Raw genomic sequence first — 22,464 nt, forward strand, 5'->3', positions numbered from 1 at the left:
GAAATGCACAATTTCAAAGCTGGCATTATGTTATTTTGTAAGGGGCCGATATTCAAACCGTGGGATATATTATAGACCAACTGATTCCCACGGTCGGCGCTGAGCCCGGATATTCAGTGCCAGACCATTTCTGATGATCAGCATTGAATATCCGGTTTACTTTTGGCCAGTTTAAGGACAACTGGCTAAGTTGATATTCGGACTTGGCTGGTTATCTTTCAACCGGCCAAAAATATCCTACCTTTTCACATGGCCAAATATGGCCATTAAACTGGCTTTAAAATAGGCACATAGCCAGTTATATTAGGTGATATAACTAGCCATCTGCTAGCCGCTAACTGGGGATATTCAATGGAAGTTATCCTCCACTGAATATCAGCAGATAGCCAGTTAGCACTATTTAACCGCTTAGCAGCCATGCTGACAAAATGCCTAGCTACCCACCTGGGGTTACCCCACTGCCATTCAGAGGATCTATCCCCAGCACAGCTCAGGTCCACCTGCACCTGCTGCTTGTGCTCTACACTAGCACCTTCCTCCCACCGACTGAGTCTCAATCGCCTCTGGGTGAGTCTCCTGCTCCTAAATTATCCCCAGTGATTTCTAGGTTACTGGAGGCCACACTCCCCATGGTCCTTCAGTTCCCAGAAAGCACTCACAGACCCAACAAACAAACCACCAGGATTCTTTATCAGTCCAGACAAACAGGGCGAATAAACAATTTTGAACAGTGGACAAAAATGTACAAATAGCAAACAGTAACAAGTAACTGAAAATGGATCAATTAGAAAACTAACTAAACATCTATATACTGTCTAAACAGTACCTGGGAAGACCAGGACATATAATTGTTCACAGAGCCTTAGCAAAGAGATCTGTCTCCCTATTTTTCCAGGCTAAGACTGAATCAACAGCCAGCATCTGCTAGGTAATTTCAAATCTCCAGGCCAATCAGAGCCCAGAACAGTCAAGTTTCAAATAAAAACTGGTTACATCACTACAGGCACTTCCTATTATCTGTGTGACAAATAAAAGAAAGAGAAGTCAGTCCTCTGTTACAGTTTTAAGCATAAACTTGCACCATCTGCTGGCCAAACAGGAGAAATACACTTCAGACATATTTATGACAGGAAAATATCCAATACATTTTAGAGGCTTAAACATACTGTTTCTTCACAATCAGACAGTAAATATCAAAAATAAATTTGTTTGTATCCTGGTTATCTGACCATTTTATTTTTCCAGTTGAGTTGGTCCTGGTCTCTCTTTACTACTTCCTTTTGTTCCTGTTCTCCAAGTCTCTTTCCAGGATCTCTTTTCCATTTTCTGTTTCTTTACTACATTGTCTTCTTCCTTATACCTGTCTGACACTAATGCTTCTGTTTCATTTTTGTCTTCATTTTTCTCATCTGCCTTTTATGTACCTGTAACTACATTTCATCCCTTCCCCCACAATCCTCAGCCTCCTCTTTTACCTACTTATCAGCTTTCCCACTTCCTACACTTTCCTCTCTTATCCTCCCATTCCCACCCCTCTCTCATTCCTTCACCAGCCTTCTATTCCCTGAATTTCACCTACTTTCTAGTCTCTCATTTCCACCCCCTGTATCCATTGCATCCCTAATCCCTACTCTTTCCCTGCTATTCATCCCCTCCCCACCTTCATTCTCTTTCTTATGTCTTACCCCCTTATTCAGGCTCCCATTCCCCCTTTTACCTCCCCTATTTCCACCTTCTCTTATCTATGTCACATTTTTTTATCCCTTATACTCTTTATAGCTCACTGTCTTTTTCACCTTTCCCCAGCAGCCATTGTCCCTGCCTCTATTCCCGTATTTCCTTCTCCACTTTCCCAGCATTTACTCATATCCTTCTGCAATATTTTTCTACCCTATATTTCTTCCACCTTAATCCCAGCATCCATCTCTGTGCCATTTCACCTTCCCCTGCATATTTTCATGTATCTCCCTCCCCCCAATATCAGTCCTTCTCATACCAGCAATGCCCTCTTCCTATCCTCTGTACAGACCTATCTCTAAGCAACAGCTCCCACCTCCCCAGCGCCACTAGTCCTGTCTTCCCTCCATGTACTCTGGTAGCCAGCACCACGCAGGAGTTGAAAGCAGAGAACAAGCATTTCCGGTATTGCACATAAAACAGGAAATAGATCTCTCTTTAACAGGTACATGGTGCTGGCAGCCAGAGCAGCCGGAGCGAAGAAAGAAACTCCCTGCTCTGCAGATAATTTAATGATGCCAGGCCAGGCAAGTAGTAGAAATGAGCAGCTGGCACAAGATTTTGTGGGGCAGGACCCGCTGGGCCAGGGCAAGGTCCCATGTGCGCCCCTCTGCTAAGTTGAGAGACATCAAGGGTGGCCCCTCCCAGAGTGTCAGTTTTACTACCACAGTGACTAAGATTGAAGGCCAATGAGTAAGTTTTTCTACCAGTGCATTAGGGGTATGGCATTTTGAATGATCTACATGCTTTTTGCTTTGTAGATGCTGCTGAGAAGTGGAGTAGCCTAGTGGTTAGTGTAGTGGACTTTGATCCTGGGGAACTGAGTTCCATTCCCACTGCAGCTCCTTGTGACTCTGGGCAAGTCACTTAACCCTCCATTGCCCCTGGTACAAAATAAGTATCTCTATATTTATTTATTTATTTATTTATTTATTGGTCCACTTGTATCCCATATTTTCCCAGCTTATGCGGGCTCAATGTGGCTAACAAAGTTACAATAAAATTACATTATACAATAGCAAAAATTGGCAAGATAAGAGAAGCTGACAGAAGGGAAAGAGTGGATAAACTAACAAAATGGGAAAAGAATAAGGGTGTAAAACAGCATTGTTGACTTCGGGGTAGGCTTTGTTAAACAAATAAGTTTTTAGCAGTTTTTTAAAAGTTTGATGATCCGTTGACTCTTTCAAAAGTCTCAGCAAAGCATTCCAGGTTCGTGGACTGATGAATGAGAAGGAAGAGGCGTAGATTGTCTTATATTTTAGATGCCTGCATGAAGGATAGTGCAGATTAAGATAAGTTCAAGATGTCACCAAGGATCATGTAAACCGCTTTGAATGTAGTTGCAAAAACCTCAGAAAGGCAGTATATCAAATCCCATTTCACTTTCCCTTTAAAAAATAGGGCAGGGATTCTTAAAGCAGTCCTCAGGCCACATCTAGTCAGTCAAGTTTTTAGGATGCAAATTTATCTTATGCATATTCATTTTAAGTATCTTCAAAGCCTGGCTAAGTGAGGCCTAGGTTGATAGCCCCCTGCTCTAGGATAATGATTTTCAACCTTTTTTTAGTTGGGATACACCAGATGGATGATGCTCGTATATGTAACACGCTTTATATATGACCCTCAGGGGCTTTTGGTTCAACATAATATAACAGTTAAATGTAAATGGTTTGCATTGACAAAAGTCCAACCTCCCCCAAACAAGTGCAGATCATAACTAGAACATTTCTCTATGAAAGTCACAATACAAAAAAAATATTGTGATTCTCATGTCATCTGAGCAACAGCAACATAAATCTCTCCACTACCAGGCACATTGTGAAAGAATACAAAACCTGAAGAAAATCCAAACTCAACCCACATTTAAACAAACATGTCATACAACAGTAGCACCAATGCTATGATTCAAACAGTAAGAGCCCTATTACTCCTGAGAGAATTCAGCACAAAATGAAAATTTCTGCATAAAATTTTTGGAAATTCTGTGCACAATATTTTAACATTCTGTATTATTTGTACTTTTTTGTGTGGAGTTTCCCTAATCATGACTATTCTCCCAGCGTATTCCTTCACCAGTAATAATCACTCTCTATGTTCTACGTTCTCCAGCTCTTTCTCATGCAGACTTTGCTTGAGCCCCTTCCTTTCACCCAGCTTTCTCTTTCCCCTAGTTCTTTCTCTCCTCTTAGCCACCAACCTTTACCTTTCTGTGTTTTCTCTCTTTGCCCCCCACTTTACTGTATCTTTCTTCCAGATCATGTGACATAATAAGAAGTAAGCAGCTGCATATCAGACTATTTCCTCCTCCTCTACCAGCCTTTGGCTATCTATAGAATCGCAAATTTCGTATGATGAGCTGATGCTTGATGAAGATGCGTCTGAGCTTGCTAAGTTATTAAGGATATTAATCTAATATTTAGAAAGTCTTTAGGTTATATAGTATATTGTGTGATTTAGTTTTTCCTTCTTTGAAAGTAATGAAATGTAATTAAAACTCTGTAAGAGCACACCTTCCTTGTTATCCTAATTAGAATAACTGACTAAAGAGTTGTGCTAAGCGTGAGCGGGAGTTGGGGAGGGTGAGAGAGATTTAAGCCTAAACTAGGTCCTTCTGTGCCTTCTAGAAACTATCTGTAATGTTGTAGGCTGTGACAGAAAGTTCAAGCTAACTCAGTAATCCAATTGTCCTTAATAATCTTTGCAAGTATTCTACTTCCTCACACCTTAATTAACAACTAATTCATGTTAGTAGCAGTGCTACCTCTCCAACAGCCAGAGAACAGAAAATAACTGTCATATTGAAAATGCCCCTCCACATGGACTCATTTGGACTTTTTGCAGCAGAACTAGGAACTGTAAAATTATTTGGGGTGGTTGTTGGTACTTATTTTGGATGAGGATATATATAAATCAAAGAATACATCGTGTATATTAATATAGCTATGAATTTTACATTTTTCTATTCAGTCTTTTAATGCACTTATATTTTGTCTTTTTTCCACAGATTATGGAAACAGATTTGTCTAATATGATTCCACTGTATGCAGGCTCTTCACAAAAGTATGATACTGTATGTATTTTTGGAACAGGGGATTTTGGAAGGTCCCTGGGATGTAAAATGATGCAGTGTGGCTATTCTGTAGTGTTTGGGAGCCGAAACCCTCAGGCTTCCAGCCTGCTTCCTAAAGGAGCAGAGGTCCTAAGTCACAGAGAGGCAGCACAGAAAGCATCCATCATCATCCTGGCAATTCACAGAGATCACTACGAGTTTCTTACTGGGCTGACCGATGTCCTTGAAGGAAAAGTCTTGGTGGATGTGAGCAACAACCTGAAAATCAACCAGTATCCGGAATCCAATGCAGAATTTCTTGCTGAGTTGATACCAAAAGCGGAAGTAGTCAAAGCATTTAATACAGTGTCAGCCTGGGCTCTGCAATCAGGAACACTAGATGCAAGTAGACAGGTAAAATAAAAGGAAGCATGTGGTTTCTCATGTACTGCACTGAACAAGCATATGAGAACGAATGACACAAGTAATAATCCTGCCAAGCAATAAATTTAGATACTGTGGTTTAGTGAACAAAAGGGTGTCATTCAGAAGCAGATCTTACTTACTGAAGAAAATCTTGCAAATTTTTGTAGCACTGAGTTCCTACAAAATGACTGTGGAAAGGAAGCATTACAGTGCATGCTATACTTCAGAGATAGCATAAGTTTACATTTATTAAATATACCACACCAACAGTACAAGCTAGTGGTTCCCAAACCTGGTCCTGGAGGCACCCCAGCCAGTCAGGTTTTCAGGATATCCACAATGAATATTCATGAGAGAGATTTGCATGCACTACCTGCACTGTATGCAAATCTCTCATGAATATTCATTATGGATATCCTGAAAACCTGACTGGCTGGGGTGCCTCCAGGACCAGGTTTGGAAACCACTGGTACAGGCCATCTGGGTGGTTCACAAAGTTACAGTAATTAATGTATAGAGAAAGGAACTACAAATGCAAAAAGTAAAGAAAAATAAGAGAAGAGAGGAGAGAGGGTAGGACTAGGCAGGCTATACAAAAGAAGAAGGCAGAGGTTCACAGAAGACTATCTATATATGCTGCAGCTCAACCAATATCTGAATAGGCATCTCATGTCTTTAGGCCTGATTTAAATTTGTCAAGATTACATTCCAGTCACAGGTGAAGTGGCAATGAGTTCCAAATAAAAGGAATGGATTAAACATTACCAGACTTTATTAAATGAGAAACTATGGTGGCAGCTCTGTTTGGGCACCTGTCTGTAGCCAACCTGCCACATGCGGTGATACCCTATCCTATAATGGTGTCTGGGTGCTTTCGGCACCTAACCTTTATACCTTTCAGGAAATCTAGACTGCCCCTATTTGACTGACTGTACATTTGTCCTTTAGATTGTAAGCTCCTTCTATGTTAAATTGTACAGCGCTGCGTAACCCTAGTAGGGCTTTAGAAATGTCAAGTAGTAGTAGTAGTAGTAGTAGTGTAACCCAGCATCAGTGAACCTTATATGCTGGCACTGGTATGACTAAACACACCTAAATACAACAAGGGTGTACGTGACCTAAAGTACTTCAGCAAGGAGGAGTAGCCTAGTGGTTAGTGCAGTGGCCTGGAGAACTGGGTTCAATTCCTTCTTCAGCTCCTTGTGACGCTGGGCAAGTCACTTAACCCTCCATTGCCCCAGGTACAAAAAAAAGTGCCTGTATGTAATATGTAAATCTCTTTGATTATAACCACAGAAAGATGGTACATCAAGTCCCATCCCCATTCCCTTCTCTAGTCTATCAGTTGCAATGTAAGTAGGATGCATGCCCATATCCTGTGCATGTTCTTCCACATGAATGCCCCCCTTGTATTTGCACGCTAAAGTGCTTATTTGTGCCCTTATAGAATAATGCTTAGGGTGCTTAAATGTGTATGTGCTGCTTTTTGGCAATTATACATGCGCAAATGAGCACCTAACCTCATGCTCCTAGTTATAGAATTGCCTTTCATGCTCCTACTGGTCAGTAAAATTTAATTGAGGTTAGTTTTCAGCAGCACAGTCTCTGAGTTTTAATCATAAAACTTGAAGCCCTGAAATTCAAATGCATTTATCCAGGTAGCAGCACCTGTTATCCTGAAAAGTGCTACTGACTGGTATCATCAATTGATTTTCAGCAGCAGCATCTGGACAGACTGATACTCAGACTGGTGCCTAGTTAACTCAGCGTATAAAGTTAGCAAACCGAATATCATCAATAACTGTCTAAGATATGGCTCAGCCCAAACTTCACACCTGGACTTCCCCTAAGTTAGGGAATGATTGGTTAGTGGAGATATTCACCAGCGTTAGTGCCCCTGAATGTCAGCAGCTGACCAGCTCAGCGGGGTTTAACCAGCAGAAGCTTTTTGAGCAGTGCCGTTCGTATTGGTTTATAGGAGCTGAAAAGTTTCTTTGACTCAACATTTTCCAGGATTTACAGTATGCACATAAAGTTAGGCACCTGGATCCATACTTCAATTTTACGTGTGGGTTCGAAAAGGGGGCATGGCCATTCGAGGGTCATGGGTGGATCAGGGGCATTCCTTTGATTTACGTCTACTATTTAATTATTTCCTAACATTTGATACACTGCTAAAAAGGACTGTGCATAGGCAACTAAGTGATTTACAATCACTTAATAAAAGAGCAATCATTAAAACTGATATGCAAGGACAAATATAAAAGGTATGCTAGATACTTAAAAACAAACTAGCTGGATTCAGAAAAAACACATAGGAAAAGATGAGTCTTGAGCAATTTCTTAAAATCTTACACAAAAGGCTGATTCCTGATGTGTAATGTCAAAGCATTCCAAAGCTTGGGGACAACATAGCAGAAATTGGAATGATGGGAGGTGTTGAGACGAAGTTGAAATGGAGTGGGTAGTACCAGCAGATCATGGTCAGCAGAACGGAGACACTGGAGTGTATGGGATCAGGTGGGTGTTGAGATACATGGGAGCAGATGGGAGCCTGGATTTATATTCAAAAATAAGAATCTTGAATGTGATGCACGCAGAAACTGGCAGCCAATGTTCCGAATGAAGGAGAGTACATAAGTACATAAGTATTGCCATACTGGGACAGACCAAAGGCCCATCAAGCCCAGCATCCTGTTTCCAACAGTGGCCAATCCAGGTCACAAGTACCTGGCAAGATTGAAGCAATGTGATTTATGAAGTAACTTTACTGCAGTGGACTGGATCAATTGAAGATGTCTAAGTGAGGAAAAAATATGATCAGTGTAAAGTGAGTTACGTTAGTCTAAGTGAGAGATGACAAGTGCTAGAAGAAGAGGCCAAAGAACAGCAGCAGGAAGAAGCGGATAGACTGAGTGGACTCAATGAACGACAAAGAAGGAAGAACATAGTACAGAATCTATCTGGGGCATGAAAATAAGGTGAGAATTGAAAGTGACACCAAGGATCTTGACAGTGTCTTTAAAAGGAAGAGGAGTGCCATTAAGTGAGGGAGCAAGGGATGTAGCATTACTAAAGAAGGGGAAAATATGAATTCACATTTAGACGTATTAGGATAGAGCAGATTGTTGGAGAGCCAGGAAGAAACCCGAGAGAGGCAGATGTTGAGATGGGTAAGTGATGAGGCATCAGTAATTTTGCAGAGTATCTGAATATCATCTGCATAGCAGAATGGGGTGCAGGAGTGATCTTGGATGATGGTTAACAGAGGAGCAAGGAAGCTACTGAAGGAGAGGAAGAGATGGGATTGTGGAATCCTGAAAACAACGTTGATAAGAACGATCCTTGAGGTAGCTAGTGAACCATTCTAGGACAGTCCCAGAAATTCCAATTGAGCAAAGATGGTGCAGAAGTGTGTGGTTTACAAGACTGAATGCAGAAGAAAGATCAAGGGAAACCAAAATGACAGTACACTGATCAAGAGAGGCACAAGTGAGATCGTAAAGTGCTAGAAGAAGTGTCTCAGTGCTGTGAAATGGGTGGAAACCAGATTGGTAAGGATGAAGAATATTGCTTAGTTCAAGATGCTGGGTAAGTTGATGAACAAGCTTTTCAATAACTTTTGAAAAAAAGGGAAGATTAGAAATAGGTTGAAAGCTATCAGGGAGAGAGAGGTCAAGAAAGGGTTTCTCCAGCAATGTGAGGACCGAAGCATGTTTCCAGACTGAGGGAACAATGCCTTCAGAGAGAAATGAAGGAGTGATATGAGATGGTGGTGATGACTTGAAAAAGATGCTTAGAGAGAAATGTTGGCTAGGGGTCAGCCTTGAAAGAGGATAGGTTGAGAGAGGCAATGGTCTTCTGAAGGGTGAAGGCAGAGGGAAGGTTAAAGGTAGACCATATCAAGGAAGGCAGGGAGAGGACAAGGAAGGCTGATAGGAAAGAGAGGTTGAGGGAGCAGGAAAACGGGATGGTGGGGTGGGAGGCAGGGAAGGAGAGATGCATATAGTCATTTTTAGATTGCCAAGAGGAGGCAAGAAACACGGACTTCAACAGGCAATGAGGGAAAAGTGGCAGAAGGGCGGATCAGGGTTCAGTTGGTGTAAATCCTCATGACTAAAAATAGTCATGGATACTGGTGTGACTGTTGTAAAGGGGGGTCCTCTTCCTCTTCTTGGGTGGAGCCAGCAAGCCTGCGGGGCTCCCAGAGTTCCAGGACAGAATACTGCTGATACTGGGACTCAGGGCCAAAGTATTTTATTATCAAGGCAATTTCATACCAAAAATCATAATTATATTTTTCCAAACAAAAAGGTATAGCCCTCTTAATATAGTCTTCAAAAGAAAAAGGTACAGTCCTCATAAGATAATCTTCAAAAGAAAAAAAGGTACAGTCCAGGCCCCCAAATCCCTCAGCAAACGCTCAGCTCCTCAAGACCTCAGGTCTTCTATTAGGGCATTAGCTTTCCCTTCCCCCTCCTTCAGAAGGGTTTAGTAAGAGTTCAGCACACTTCCAATATAGCACAACAGTTCAGAACAAATCTTCATGGACAGTCTTTGCACATCAAACCAATACCACAAATCACCTGCCTTTTCACAGCACAGAGGGAACCCTGTATGGAGCAGGGTTGGCAGTTTCTCCCACCTCTCATCACTCTGCCCGGTGTGGCCTCCTCCACTGCCTTCATTTGCTGGGCAGGGCAACCTTTGAATTCTCCCACTCCATGGTAGCTGGCTCCTCTCCCTTGGGCAGCTCTAGTGGCAGACTACTTCCTTCCTCCACATACTCCATGGAAGCTCTCTCTCCCTGCATCTCTCCTCTCTCCTGGTGACTGAGAGCCTCCAGGAAATCTGCTGTCCCCTTCTCACAGCTGGGGGGAATTATATACTGATGGTGAAGCCAGGGAAACTGAGCTTCATCCTTTCCTCTCCCTCTAGTGGGGAAGAGAGTAACAGGCTCACCCTGCCTTGAGCCATTGCTCCCCCTGCTAGGGCTAGGAATCCATTCCATCTTTTTAGGACTACTCTCATTCTTGCAAGGACTTCTGGGACCCTTAGTCTGGGCTCAACTGCTTCACTGGGGAATCTCCGGGGCTTGCCTTGTCACAGTGTGATTCTATAAACGGCACTTTTTTTCAATGCTATTTATAGTATTTAGTCCCAAATGTCATCTGCCATTTGAATGCCCAATTCCCAGTCTCATAAGGTCCTCTTGCAATTTTTCACAATCCTCCTATGATATAACAACTTTGAATAACATTGTGTCATCAGCTTATTAAATTTTTTCAGTAGTTAATCCCATCTCTAGATCATTTATAAACATGTTAAAAAGCAGCGGTTCCAGCACAGACCCTTGGGGAGTCCCATTATCTACCCTTCTGCATTGTGTGTTGGGTCTGTGAGTTCTTTCTGGGACTGAGGGACCACTGGGATTGTGTTCCCCAGTAACCCAGAAATCACTGGGGATAATTAGCGGGAGACTCGCTCAGAGGCGGTTGTAACCCAGTCAGTGGGAGGAGGGTGCTAGTGTAAGCATAAGCGACAAGAGCTGGTAGACCTGAGCTGCGCTGGGGATAGACCCTCTAAGTGGTGGCAGGGTAACCCCCAGGCAGGTGGCTAGGCGTTTTGTGACAGGTATATTTTTAATGTCTTTTATAAAGGCAATAAAGGTGCTTATGCATCTTTATAAAATAGACTCCCAAATTGAGTCCCAGTAGTGGGCAAATACTGAAGCACACATTTACACCTTCTCTGAGGCAGAAGCATGATACATTTTACAAAATACACATGTACACCCACCTTCTTAATGCCATCTCTCCTGCTCTTATTCCTTTTATCTGTCACATTCTCAACCTCTCACTTTCCACCGCGACTGTCCCTGCTGCCTTTAAACATGCTGTGGTCACACCTCTCCTTAAGAAGCCTTCACTCGACCCTACTTGTCCCTCTAATTACCGACCCATCTCCCTCCTTCCTTTTCTCTCCAAATTACTTGAGCGTGCTGTTCACTACCGCTGCCTTGATTTTCTCTCCTCACATTCTATTCTTGACCCACTACAATCTGGTTTTCGCCCTCTCCCCTCAACCAAAACTGCGCTTACTAAAGTCTCCAATGACCTATTACTGGCTAAATCCAGAGGTCAATATTCCATCCTCATTCTTCTTGATCTTTCCGCTGCTTTTGACACTGTCGATCACAGCATACTTCTCGATACCCTGTCCTCACTTGGATTCCAGGGCTCTGTCCTTTCCTGGTTCTCTTCCTACCTCTCCCTCCGCACCTTTAGTGTTCACTCTGGTGGATCCTCTTCTACTTCTATCCCTCTGCCTATTGGCGTACCTCAGGGTTCTGTTCTTGGTCCCCTCCTCTTTTCTATCTACACTTTTTCCCTTGGTTCATTAATCTCATCCCATGGCTTTTCCTACCATCTCTATGCTGATGACTCCCAAATCTACCTTTCTACCCCTGATATCTCACCTTGCATCCAAACCAAAGTTTCAGCGTGCTTGTCTGACATTGCTGTCTGGATGTCTCAACGCCACCTGAAATGAAATATGACCAAAACCGAGCTTCTCATTTTCCCCCCCAAACCCACCTCCCCGCTCCCCCCATTTTCTATTTCTGTTGATGGCTCTCTCATTCTCCCTGTCTCCTCAGCTCGAAACCTTGGGGTCATCTTTGACTCTTCTTTCTCCTTCTCTGCTCATATCCAGCAGATTGCCAAGACCTGTCATTTCTTTCTTTACAACATCCGTAAAATCCGCCCCTTTCTTTCCGACCACTCTACCAAAACCCTCATCCACACCCTTGTCACCTCTTGTTTAGACTACTGCAATCTGCTTCTTGCTGGCCTCCCACTTAGTCACCTCTCCCCTCTCCAGTCGGTTCAAAACTCTGCTGCCCGTCTCATCTTCCGCCAGGGTCGCTTTACTCATACTACCCCTCTCCTCAAGACCCTTCACTGGCTCCCTATCCATTTTCGCATCCTGTTCAAACTTCTTCTACTAACCTATAAATGTACTCACTCTGCTGCTCCCCAGTATCTCTCCACACTCGTCCTTCCCTACACCCCTTCCCGTGCACTCCGCTCCATGGATAAATCCTTCTTATCTGTTCCCTTCTTCACTACTGCCAACTCCAGACTTCGCGCCTTCTGTCTCGCTGCACCCTACACCTGGAATAAACTTCCTGAGCCCCTACGTCTTGCCCCATCCTTGGTCACCTTTAAATCTAGACTGAAAGCCCACCTCTTTAACATTGCTTTTGACTCGTAACCACTTGTAACCACTCGCCTCCACCTACCCTCCTCTCTTCCTTCCCGTTCACATTAATTGATTTGATTTGCTTACTTTATTTATTTTTTGCCTATTAGATTGTAAGCTCTTTGAGCAGGGACTGTCTTTCTTCTATGTTTGTGCAGCGCTGCGTATGCCTTGTAGCGCTATAGAAATGCTAAATAGTAGTAGTAGTAGTATGTTCCTGGAATGCCTACATGCAGCTTGTATGTAAGTACATGCCACTTTGTTGGTGCATGCATTTATACACTGGTATAATGTCATGCAATTTTATGAATGGCTCAAGTACAGGGTGAGGCAAAAAAAAAAAAAGTAACACGCTAGAGTTTTTTGCAGTTTTCTCAGCAACTGTTTGGCATTTTCAATGTGAAACTTTACAGCTTTATTTTTTGTTACTATCCACGTGTATGTGCTGAGTGGATTAAGTTTATCTTTAAATACAGTGAAGTTACAGACTTTTTAGTGTGACCACCCAGTGATTTTTGTGTGTTCAAAAATGCACTGTAAAGCAACTGTTAGTTGAAAAACAAATGTGGTACTGATGATGACGTCACACAGTGACATACACTTTTGTCTGGGGAGCATTGCTGCAGGGCTCTCACAAACCCGTCCAAAAAGTCGACACCCCCACCCCGCCGTCATCAACCCCGCCCCTGCCGTCATCAACTCCACCCCCGCCGTCATCGACCACGCCTCATCCGTCATCGACCCCCCCGCCTCTTCCATCATCGGCCCCCGCCTCTTCCGTCATCGGCCCCGCCTCCTCCGCCATCAGCCCTGCCCAAAACGTCATCTAACCCCGCCTAAAATGTCACTAGCCCCGCCCCCGCGGCCCGAAAAACCGCACAAAAAACGTGGAAAAGACCCAAAAACAAGCCCAAAAAAACGCGACCCGCAGCGGGCAAAAATTTCCCGCAGCGGGTCGCGGAAAACCGCACACAAGCTCCACCAAAACCAGCAAACAATCATTGAGCTCAAGGAAGTGCTGCAGATGATCTGGGACAGCCTGCCAAGACAAGGATGTTAAGAACTTCCCAAAGCAACTGAAGCCTGTGTTAAACTGCAGGTGGACACATTATTAATTGTATCATTTGAATGATATTATTTTGCTGTGTTTGAGCTCAAACATTTTTTTTTGTTACATTTGTACCATGCACTTTCCCACTCATGGCAGGCTCAATGTGGCTTACATGGGGCAATGGAGGATTAAGTGACTTGCCCAGAGCTGCCTGTGCCTGAAGTGGGAATTGAACTCAGTTCCTCAGGACCAAAGGCCACCACCCTAACCACTAGGCCACTCCTCCACTCCAAACATCAAATTATCTCAACTGAATCTGTACCACGCATCTTGTTCCCATCATATATCTGCTCTTGGTCCCTCAGCTATATGGTAAGCTATATTGTAGAAAATCTTTAGCATCATATGTTAGTTGAATGTTCTAATGATGCTTATTAGGTGTATCATTTAGTATTGTGCTAACAATGTATTATATCTCTGGTATTTGAATTCCAGTGCTGTTAAATGTGTATATTTTTGATACTGTTTCACGGTAGTTCTATTATTAGGTTTCAATTTACTGTTTTCAAGTTTACCTCATTTATTGTATTTAGTCTATTCTTGGTTATTTTACAAAATTGTAAGTTGCTGTACAGCCAGTGGCGTTCCTAGGGGCGCTGACATCCGGGGCGGATCGACGATGCGCCCTGCCCCCCCAGAACAGCGCGACCCCCCCCCCCCACGGCGAAATAACCCCCTGGATGCAGCGCGACCCCCCGGCAAAAGAACCCCCCCCCCGGGTGCACGCCACTGGGGGTGTTGCCACGCGCCTGTTGGCTCTTCATTTCCATGCTACCTCTGCCCCGGAACAGGAAGTAACCTATTCCGGGGCAGAGGGAGCATGAAAACGAAGAGCAGACAGGCGCACGGCACCCCCCCCCAGCGGCGTGCACCTGGGGTGAACCGCCCCCACCGCTCCACCCCCTTGTTACACCACTGTGTACAGCACCTTGGGTGAATCTCTTCAGAAAGGCAGTTAATAAATCTCAATAAATAAATAATGCACAAAGGGGTTCTTTTACTAAGGTGCACCAAAAAATGGCCTGCGCTGATGTAGACGCATGTATTAGGCACACGCAGGTCCTCCTTTTTGGGACCAAAAATGGACGTTCAGCAAAATGAAAATTGGCGCACATTCATTTTGGGCCTGAGACCTTACCACCACCCATTGACTTAGCGGTATGGTCTCGCGCGTAAACCGTGCGGTAATCATCAGTGCGCGTACAATGCCAATTACCGCCCAGTTAGTGCCGCACACCAGAAAATAAAAAAATATTTTCTAGCACACATATCGGACGCTCGTCAAAAATAAAAATTACCACCCGTGCCACACAGTAGCCGGGTGGTAGTTCAAAATTGATGCACGTAGGATGCACATACATGCCTATGCGGCTTAGTAAAAGGGCCCCAAAAATTGCCAGGAACTAACGGTAAACTCTCAATAACATCAACATAGCTTAACATAATTAAATGTTGTTTAATAGTAATACGTAAATATAATGAATAAACATGTAAAATTTCTCACTGAAATTCAAAACAGTTGCTGAGAAAATAGCAAAAAAAACCTCTAAGGAGTTACATTTTTTTAGGCCTCACCCTGTAGAACAGCATCACATGTGGGAAAACCTTTATACAATTACCCCACAACGCTCCCTTTCTCTGGACAAATACCTTGGCCATTTTTTAAATTAAACAACCAGCTGGGAATTGTGTCATATTCTGATTATCAATTCAATGTCAGTTTTATAAATTGTATAATATCAGAACAAGGAAGCCAAAGAGACTGATCTAATGAGATGGGTCCTTGTCTTCTGTTACTTACTGATGACTCTGACGTCTGCCTATATTTTTTTTATAGTAAAGAAGTCCTGTGAGCCATCTGTTAGTTATTAGTATAGCATATGAATTTGGATGCTCTATTTACATGCTTCACTACCTTCTTGCTCCATTCACCTTTCAAATTAAAACAATATGATTTTATTTGCATTACATGAGCTTGTTAGTTGTTTTGCAGACATTTTCTATGCAATTCATCTACGATGCATCCAAATCACAAGGGGGGGGGGGGGTGTCATAGGCATTTTGAAGGCAAGATTAGGGTGGGATCTGGGCATGCCTAACACTTGGATGTTTACAGCCATAATAGAACAAAATGAAAGCGTCCAGGGCGAAAATGTAAATGCTTTGGTCTAGACCTGTTTTTACAATGAAAAAGGGAAGGGGAAAGGGAAAGGGGACTTGATATACTGCCTTTCTGAGGTTTTTGCAACTACATTCAAAGTGGTTTACATATATTCAGGTACTTATTTTGTACCAGGGGCAATGGAGGGTTAAGTGACTTGCCCAGAGTCACAAGTGGGAATTGAACTCAGTTCCCCAGGATCAAAGTCCACTGCACTAACCACTAGGCTACTCCTCCACGCAAAAAGACTCAAAAGGTGCCCTAAATTCCCAGATGACACCTGGAAAGAATTAGAGATGGCCTCTCCTTACTCCCCCAGTAGTCCCACCCCCCCCCAAAAAAAAAAATGTCAATAAAAGTAGTATTCACCAGCCTCTATGACATCCTCAGATGTTATAGCCAGGTACATTAAAACAGCATGCAGATCCCCAGAGTACTGTAGTGGTGGGTGCAGTGCACTGTAGACAGATGGACCCAGGCCCATACCTTCCCCTACCTGTTACACTTGTAGTGGAAACTGTGAGCCCTCCAAAACTCACCAAAAACCCACTGTACCTACATATAGGTGCCCCAGCAATGGTGAAATGTACCAGGAGCATTTATATGAAGTCCACAGCAGTGCCCCCTAGGGTGCCCCATTGCTCTTCTGTGATGTCTGGGGGACCAATATGCTAAAAATGCCAGCTCCTCCTACATCCAATGGCTTGATTTTCTATGTTTTGAACTTGTATATATATTTTTTTTCAAAATAGCCTGAACAGGTAAATGCACAGAGCACAAAACTTTGTTACAAATGGCTTATAAAAAAAAAAAGACATCTTACTTTTTCGAAAATGGTTGCATTTGCTATTTGGATTTAGGACATTTAATACAAAACATCCAAAGTCCGACCTAAACGTCATATCAAAAATGCCCCCTTTTGTCATCACTATTTGATCCAAATAGCCAACGCTATTAGTGAACCTCTTGGGATCCCTACAAAGCTTGCTAGAAAGGCCTGGCTACATGAGCCCTTGTGTTTCCAAGACTTGGAAAACTTATATAACTTGCAGCCTGCTGGACAGACCCAGTTACTCATTTGATTCCATTAGGATGGCCTGTTCTAAATATCTACCTTTCAATTACCAGTGAGCTAATTAAGTTTCCTACAGGGCTGGCTATGTTTGCCACTTTTGTTATTGTGAATGAAATGGTGGCAGCCCAGAATGGTCAGGACTTCGCAATAGCAAGACAGGAGAGGAAGCAGACTATTTTGAAGTGAGAAAATTACAGAGCATATTCAAAAGCATGGATTAACAAAACAAAGCCAACACAGATTAAGTGAAGGGAAATCTTGCCTCACCGATCTATTACATTTCTTTGAAGGGATAAACATGTGGATAAAGGTGAGCAGGTCAATATTGTGTATCTGGATTTTCAAAAGGTGTTTAACAAAGTACCTCATGAAAGACTCCAGAGAAAACTGGAGAGTCATGGTAGCTGTTATGCCCGTTAAAACGGGCAGGATTTCCAGCTACCGCCCCCCCCCCCCCCCCCGAGGTCGCCGCTACAGTGATTCCAAAACGTGTTTTGTTTCCTACAGAATTTTCAATCTATTTGATTCAAGGCCCTCGTTAATATGCAATGCTACCCCTCCACCAATTTGATACATCCTATCACTACGATATAATTTGTACCCCAGTATGACAGTGTGCAACTTAAAATATTCTGTAAGTTGCATTTGTAAATAGGAGACACACCCAAGTCCCGTCCATTCTCTGCCCAAATGTATAACCCCCTTGCAATTGTGCACTAAGAGGCCCTTAACTAAGGTGCAGTAGGCCTAATGTGGGCCTACAGCATGGTAAAAGGCCACTTCCGCAGGAAGTGTGGAGGCTTCCCACAGTTGTCTGAGCAGCAACGCACACTACTCCTGCAGTAAAAAATGGGGGGGTTTATTTTTTGCCCCGAGAATTATATCTGGGGGAGAGAGTAGGTTTGTCTGCACTAATCGGGTAGTGTGGGTACATTTCCATGTGCTACCCGATTAGTGCAGGAGTAGCGTGGGAGCCCTTACTGCCTCTTAAATAGGTGGTGGTAGGGGCTCCTGGAGGTAATGGCCATGCGTTAATGGAATAATTAGCATGTGGTCATTTTCAAAAAACCCCAACCACAGCCATTTTTCAGCCATGCTAGAAAGTGGTTGGAGCACGCGACATGTACTAGTCGCGGCACTGGCCACTTTCTAGTGCACCTTAGTAAAAGGGCCCCTAAGTTGCAATTTTCCCTGCAATTACACGCAGATAACTGCAAGCGGACAGTTATAGAATTGTTCTTCATGATTGTACTTGAGCTAATGGAGGGTTAAGTGACTTAACCAAGAACACAAGGAGCAGCAGTGGGATTTTAATCCTAGCTAGCTTCCCAATTCATTGCTCTAACCTTTAGGCTATGCCTCCATATGATTCAATAATGAGATAATGTAGAGTCAGGGATCAACCCTTATGGCTGCAGAGAGGGAATGACCATGGGGCCAACTGATGCCCTTTTTCAGATCCTGAATTTGAGGAGTCCTGTTATAGCTGAAATATTGCATTCTCACAAAGTTTTGCAAGGAGAGCTGTTGTAAGGGGTGGGCAAGACTGACAGACACTTTGGGCAAGTTCAGACTATGAGTCTGCAAGCATGCGAAGCTGAACAGGAAGAGTACCGTCAAAAACAATCTTTCCTCTGGGTGCCATTTTGTTCATCCACTGCACTGTTTGCAGATTTACACCTGTGCATTCTATTTTAATATTCTTGTTGCATGGATAACACAGTCAACAGAAATTCCTACCAGACTGCCTGGAGCCCTTGTAGTTAATGCTTTGAACATTACAAGTTTTTAAAGTACTCAGATATTGTGAATTTACAATTTAAAAGCCATGTGCATGCATTTTCTATTATATTCCCAGCTTCTTATGTGCTAAATATTTTGTCTCATGGGCCAAAGTGAATGGCAACTAAAAATAAGAAAAGATTGTAATGTATGGTCCTACTTATGAGTAAGCCTTGTTTATACAGACAACTTGATTCACATTGAAAATTATTCTTTTGTACCTCAGGTCTTCATATGTGGAAATGATCACAAATCTAAAGAAATGGTGGTGGATATTGTCCGAGCTCTTGGTCTTACACCACTTGATCAAGGAACTCTTCTGGCATCTAAAGAAGTGGAAAACTACCCACTGCAGCTCTTTCCAATGTGGAGGCTTCCCATGTACATAGCTACTGGTTTAACTGTGTGCATTTTCCTCTATTGTCTACTAACTGATGTTATCTACACCTATGTTTCAGATGGAAGAGATATTTCATTTCGAATTGCTATTTCTATTCCTAATAAGGTCTTTCCAATTGTGTCCCTCATACTACTTGGTCTGGTATATCTTCCGGGTTTAATTGCGTCAATTCTTCAGTTATACAGAGGTACAAAGTACAGTCGATTCCCTAACTGGTTGGACCATTGGATGCTATGTAGAAAACAACTTGGACTGGTAGCTCTGGCATTTGCCTTTCTACATGTTCTCTATACTCTTATTATACCTACTCGCTATTATGTACGATGGCATAGAGGCAACAGCATCATAAATCAGGTAATTCCCTACTGTTATCATATCATATTTCATAGGTCTTATTTGTTTTTTTCTGCAATTATTGTTGAAATTCCTTTCATTTCCCATACTGTTTGGCTCTTTAAAGAATTGTCATGCATAAGACATTATTGCAGCGTAAAATATAGCAGTTATTAGTATAACACTAGGGTCAGTATACATAATTTCCCAAGATGGCAAGCATGAGGCAGGAGAAAATGGCGATTGCTCCTGTCCCCTTTATCCTGGTAACCTTTATCTTGGTAACCCCACAAAGAGAGTAATGTTTTCTATCAGTTCCAGGGGTACAGTTTTTGTTTGTTTGTTTTTCTTTGTGTGTGTGTGTGAAAACAGGCCCTCAAAGCCTTTTTTTCTCACTCAAGGCTCCTTTTACTAAGCGGCGGTGAGCCCAACGCGGGCTTATGATCACTATACAGGAAGTACTACTGGGCTACCACAGCAGCCTGGCAGTACTTCCCACCCTTAGCACGCTGTTATTTCCAGCACTACAAAAATATATTTATTTTTTTTGCACCAGAGTGTGCCCGGTGATAATCATGCAGTGCCATGTGCTGCCCGGTTACCACTAGGTTAACATGAGAGCCCTTACCGCCACCTCGATGGATGAAGGTAAGGCTTCCCCCTGAAATGGCCATGCAGCAAGTGCTTTACTTGCCGCACGGCCATTTCCTGCAGGAAGGCAAGACCCCCTTTTGCTGCAGCTTGGTAAAAGAGGCCCTCATTTTCCTCTAAGAATGCTTAGGTTCCTTGTGAGCATAAACTAGCTGTGCCACCTGTCATGTATGCTCAATTGGCATCTACCCAGGAAGGTGCATTTGTTTGGCTGGCCCCAGTTCTCTGGAATAAGTTGCCCTTCCAGATTAAAGCATAGCTCTTTTACAGGAAGTATAGGTCCCTTTTTGAAGACCCATTGTTTTAAGATGCCTTTGGGGGCTAGAACCTTCTGAGTCAATGAAGGGGGTAGTTGTCTGTTTGATTATATGATTCTATGAATGTATGATTTTATGACTGAATATGACTGACATACTTTGATGTTTTGAAATTTATGCAATTATGCTTTTCTCTTTTTATTGTAGTTCTTTCTTTTCTTTGTTATTGTTTGAAAACTATTTCGACCTGTTTTGAATTGGCAGTACAGGAGAATCTCGATTTTCTGACGTGAACCGAACCGATGGGTTTTTGGATAATCAAAAAGTTGGATAATAAAGAAAAAGTGGATGAAGGATAAAATAGAAATATAATAAATGCATATTTCAAAAGAGGAAGCAGTAAAAAAGAGTTTAAAATGAATGCACCCAAGAATCTTACCTAGCATTCTGCCCCACCCCCCATAAAGTTTCTCTCCAATCCATAACTCTGAAATTCTTTTCCTATCACCCAATTCCTTTCCTTCCTACACCTAACCTTTCTCCTACAAATCGGGCACTCGGCACACACTCAGTTCTGTATTTGTAGTTACATACTCACACAGGAGTCAGTTTTCGAGAGAAAGTTAGAATTTATTTAGGCCGCAGCCAGGAACATAAAACACCATCTTTTATTCACACAATATAACAATTTAATAACTTGTAACATTCTTACTATCTAACTCTTGCCGGATACAGAGCCTTTTCTGTAATCTCCTACTTCCACACAGGGGTTGCCATCCAACCAATCTGTCTCTGCTTTTTTTGTGCCATCCCATTTAGCACACGTTGTCCTTCGGCCTATCCCATTGAAGGATGTGCCTCCACAGCTGTACATAGTATTCTGATGTATCAGGCCTCCCAACCATCCACGCCAGAAGACAAAAGTGTCAAATATTCATGTCTCTCAAGTAGCCACTAACCTGCGGCAAAACGTTTCTTTCATTAAATTTCAACTGAACACACATAGTTTAACATTTAACTTTCAACCATTAACTGTCAAGGTGCTGTGTACCCGGCCCTAACTGACCTAACATATCCACCACAGATCATGGCAGCGACACCTCACTTACCATGGGCTCCCCATTTCACTCCTGGCTGCGTCCTCCCCCTAATGTAATCACCTCTATATAATCCTGAAATGCTGAATTCATGATATCTAGTTCGATTTCGGACAGGTGCACTCCATCTGGTCTGTATAGTCCATAATAGAACTCTGATATCAAATCGTGGAATATATTATGGCCTTTATTGTGGTGCATGAACTTTGACATCCATTTATTAATCTTTTTGCGACATTTTTCTGTTGACCGATGTGATCTTTTGCCTCTCCATACCCGTTGTGGGGTGATGCAGGATCAGGCCAAGCGCGATTCCGGTATGACAGTTGTCAGTGCTAGAAAATCATTTTGCATCTTCTTTACTGGCAAAACACAATTGGTATCAGTCAAATCGTCCCTGCTCAGGTGCACTATGAGTGCAGTCGGGACTGGGTGGTGTCGCAACGCCCATAGTACAGTCGCCATGAACTGGTCCCACTTCATCTCTCTCCGTCTGCGTAAATGTACGGGTTAAGGCCTTGGGTGGATAAGGACTGAGCTAGCGGGTCATCATTAGGTTGAAAAGGATCGGTGATAGTGGTGATCCTTGGGGTACTCCACAGTCTGTTTCCATGGTGGTGATATGTTCGAATTTGATTTCACTTGATATGTTCTAGTGGTTAGAAAACCCTTAATCCAACTAAGTACATTTCCACCAATTCCGAAGTATTCTAGAATGTTTAGTAGTACGTTGTGGTTAACCATGTCAAACGCTCTAGACATGTTGAATTGTAGGAGATGTATGCTTTTGCCGGTTGCAATTTCTTGTTTAAATTTGGTTAGGAGAGTAATTAGTATTGTTTCGGTGCAGTGGTTGGAGCAAAATCCTGATTGTGATTCATGTAATATGGAGAATTTATTTATGTAATATGTGAGCTGTTTTGGTTTCCATGCTTTCCATCAGTTTGACTACCAGTGGGATAGATGCTACTGGGCGGTAGTTGGTGATTTCATTCGTTTTTTTCTTTGTATCTTTTGGAATTGAGGTGAGTAGGATGTTACCGTTTTCCTTAGGGAAGTGTCCATGTTGTAGCATGTACTTTAGGTGAGATGTGAGGTCTGCTATGAAACGTAGAGGAG

General features: G+C 42.8%; 1 protein-coding gene across 2 annotated transcripts in view; it reads left to right on the forward strand.

Annotated features, from left to right (window-relative positions):
- The window catches only part of STEAP4 (STEAP4 metalloreductase), a 47,930-nt gene that overhangs the window by 3,750 nt on the left and 21,716 nt on the right, over positions 1-22,464 (forward strand). For both annotated transcript variants that reach the window (XR_003941856.1, XM_030200018.1), the window contains exons 2-3: positions 4,745-5,203; positions 18,834-19,361. Coding sequence is in view for 1 of the 2 variants with exons in the window: in XM_030200018.1 (XP_030055878.1) it covers positions 4,748-5,203; positions 18,834-19,361 (984 nt within the window). In the remaining variant the exon portion in view is untranslated. The remainder of the gene's footprint in view (positions 1-4,744; positions 5,204-18,833; positions 19,362-22,464) is intronic.

The sequence above is a fragment of the Microcaecilia unicolor genome, chromosome 1 (assembly GCF_901765095.1).
Source record: "Microcaecilia unicolor chromosome 1, aMicUni1.1, whole genome shotgun sequence".
Classification (NCBI taxonomy): domain Eukaryota; kingdom Metazoa; phylum Chordata; class Amphibia; order Gymnophiona; family Siphonopidae; genus Microcaecilia; species Microcaecilia unicolor.